At 34.8% G+C, this 2,374-nt stretch overlaps 1 protein-coding gene across 1 annotated transcript; it reads right to left on the bottom strand.

The window, feature by feature from the left end:
• Positions 1-242: 242 nt before the first annotated feature.
• LOC110440899 lies at positions 243-2,117 on the bottom strand (the record flags this gene model as incomplete). The annotated part of the gene is made up of 3 exons (XM_021484017.1): positions 2,062-2,117; positions 562-1,218; positions 243-309 (listed from the first exon to the last, which is right to left on the bottom strand). Coding segments are annotated over exons 2-3 (583 nt in total), but the record flags the coding sequence as incomplete, so codon positions are not given.
• Positions 2,118-2,374: the final 257 nt, after the last annotated feature.

Genomic DNA, 2,374 nt, shown 5'->3' with positions numbered 1-2,374 from the left:
TTTTTTTTTGCAAAATATCTGAACATTTACAAAAATTAAAAATTAAATATCTCTCAATGTAAGGTGATAATTTTTTATACCTCTATTTGTAGTTTTAGCTTTTATTTTCAATATTTTTAAGAAACTACAAAATGAAATTATTCTGTTCATTTGTCATTAAGCTAATATTAGTAATAATGTTTTTAATAAATGGGCCAAGATTTGCATGAAAATAATGAAGAAAATATAAAATAAACACATACCACGAATGTTGAATGGCATATCTGTTTCAGGAGGACTAAAGGTGGGGTCAAACACAGGATGTCTGCCCTAAACGCCAACAAAACACAAACCAATTGTTAACGGTGAAAACTGTGACCTTTTCTTTAACACAATATGATGTTTCAAGTTATTAAACCATATGAAATTTGAATTTCAAAAATGAGTAAAATATCCACAAATCTCAGTAAGAAATTTTCATAAACTAAGAATACAAAAAATATTGCCAAGAGTCTACTGAAAACCCTGAAATAACCCATAATTAATACGAAAAACAAATCAGCCGAAGAAAAAAGTACTCACAGAGCCTGAGTTAGGAGGAAACAGGGCATGCCTTGGGGGTCTGTTTCTCTGTGGTGGTTCCCTACGGGGGAGCGTGGGGGGCCGTGTTGCTCTTCTCCGAGTATGATTGTGTTCTTCTTCATCATATAGTTTCTGCGCCAATTCTGCATCCTCGTGTTCCTGCGAAAGTTTTAGCTGTTCCTCCAGCAGAAATGCCATTCTTTCATCGTCGTGCACACTGTATGTATCAACCTGGTATTCACTTTGGGCAGTGGCTTGGCCGTAACCGACCTCATCTGTGATGCCATCGGGACTCAAATAATCCATAACTGAGTGATCGTAGTCTGTAATGTCAGATGACTCTGAGACAGGGTCTGGTGAAAGTTGGTCAAGGTGGAGAGATCCAGAGTCCAAATCATCCACCTCTAAATCATTTTGTTGCAAATGCCATGCTAACTGTGCATCTGGGTCAGTGCTGTCCCCTCGTTGGAACTCTTCTAGCTGTAGTTTTCTTGCAATTTCTGCATCTGTAGCCATTCTTACTAGTATTTGGATATTTCATTTGTCTAGATAAACAAACATATACAAACTATACACCTCATAGCGTTCGAAACAGAAACCTTAAAAGCTTCCAACATGGTCAAGTGGATATAAATCTATGCTCGGAAATCTGTAATCCTGAAAAAAGGAAGTGCAACATACATAAAAAATTAAGAAAGAAAGTATGTTTGCAGTATTGTATTTTATACTAAGCTACACTCATAGTTATGATATTGATATTTACCGCAGTATAATTATACACTAACAACCACTTCTACGAGCTTAAGTAAGAATTAAATATTCAAGATGTTATACAGTACAACTAGTGAAGTAGAACTGTGATGGACATCTACTGATGACCAGATAACACAAATGTCTAGAGCTTCCATCTAGAATACAGAGATCAAAGGTTTGAATCATGTGGACTGGCCATTGCATTTTCTCTATTTGGTTTCACTAGTATACAGTTCTGTAGATTCACAATGTGTAACACATTATATTACAAACATTGGAGTATAATCCAAGTTTACTTCCGGTCTGGTTACTGCCAGCCTCATTTCGTGATAAAACGTTGTGGTTGTGAAATAATGAACAGTATAAATTAAATTACACAGTGACATAGGCACCTATGGAGTGAAGAAAAAAATAGAACATAATGGTACCCGGAATGTTTGAATAAGACGTCAAAATCATGTGAAAATATAGCAATATAGCTAGTAGTTTTCCTTGTGTTTCATTAACAACAAAATAAGCCCCCAAACGTTTTTGAAATTATTTTTTTCGTCAATGGCAATAATCTATGACAAACACTGTTGGAGACTGATGGTAAACATTCCAACTCACCGGTGAAACTTATACAAGACTCTTCTTCAGTTTACGAATAACGTTCAAAATTCAGTCGTGAAGAAAATGAAACAGATACGGCGTAGTTAAGCAGTTTATAACTACCCATTCCATTTGCTTGACACCGTAGCTACTTACATTACAAATGATTTTCTTCCGGTTTACAATCAGTGTCATAAGAGGGGAGGTCACTCTGGTACAAATCGAAAACGAAAGTAGAATATAGTAACCAAAGTATGCGTCTTCAGATTTTCGGAATAATTCCTTGCGTTTAAAATATATTTTAAGAATATCATAAATAAATTTAAGTTCATAAAGCCTTATATCGGAAAGTTTTTATAAGGATATAAATAGATATACACTTGCTTTTGTGATAAAACGTATATTAATTACGACTAGAATTACTGTTCTAATTCCGTGGTTATATTTTGTGGGACAATAATCATAGGTG

This window comes from Mizuhopecten yessoensis, unplaced genomic scaffold (assembly GCF_002113885.1).
Source record: "Mizuhopecten yessoensis strain PY_sf001 unplaced genomic scaffold, ASM211388v2 scaffold713303, whole genome shotgun sequence".
Taxonomy (NCBI): Eukaryota; Metazoa; Mollusca; class Bivalvia; order Pectinida; family Pectinidae; genus Mizuhopecten; species Mizuhopecten yessoensis.
The sequence above is the reverse complement of the archived record's forward strand: the minus strand, read 5'-3'. Positions and strand labels throughout refer to the sequence as shown.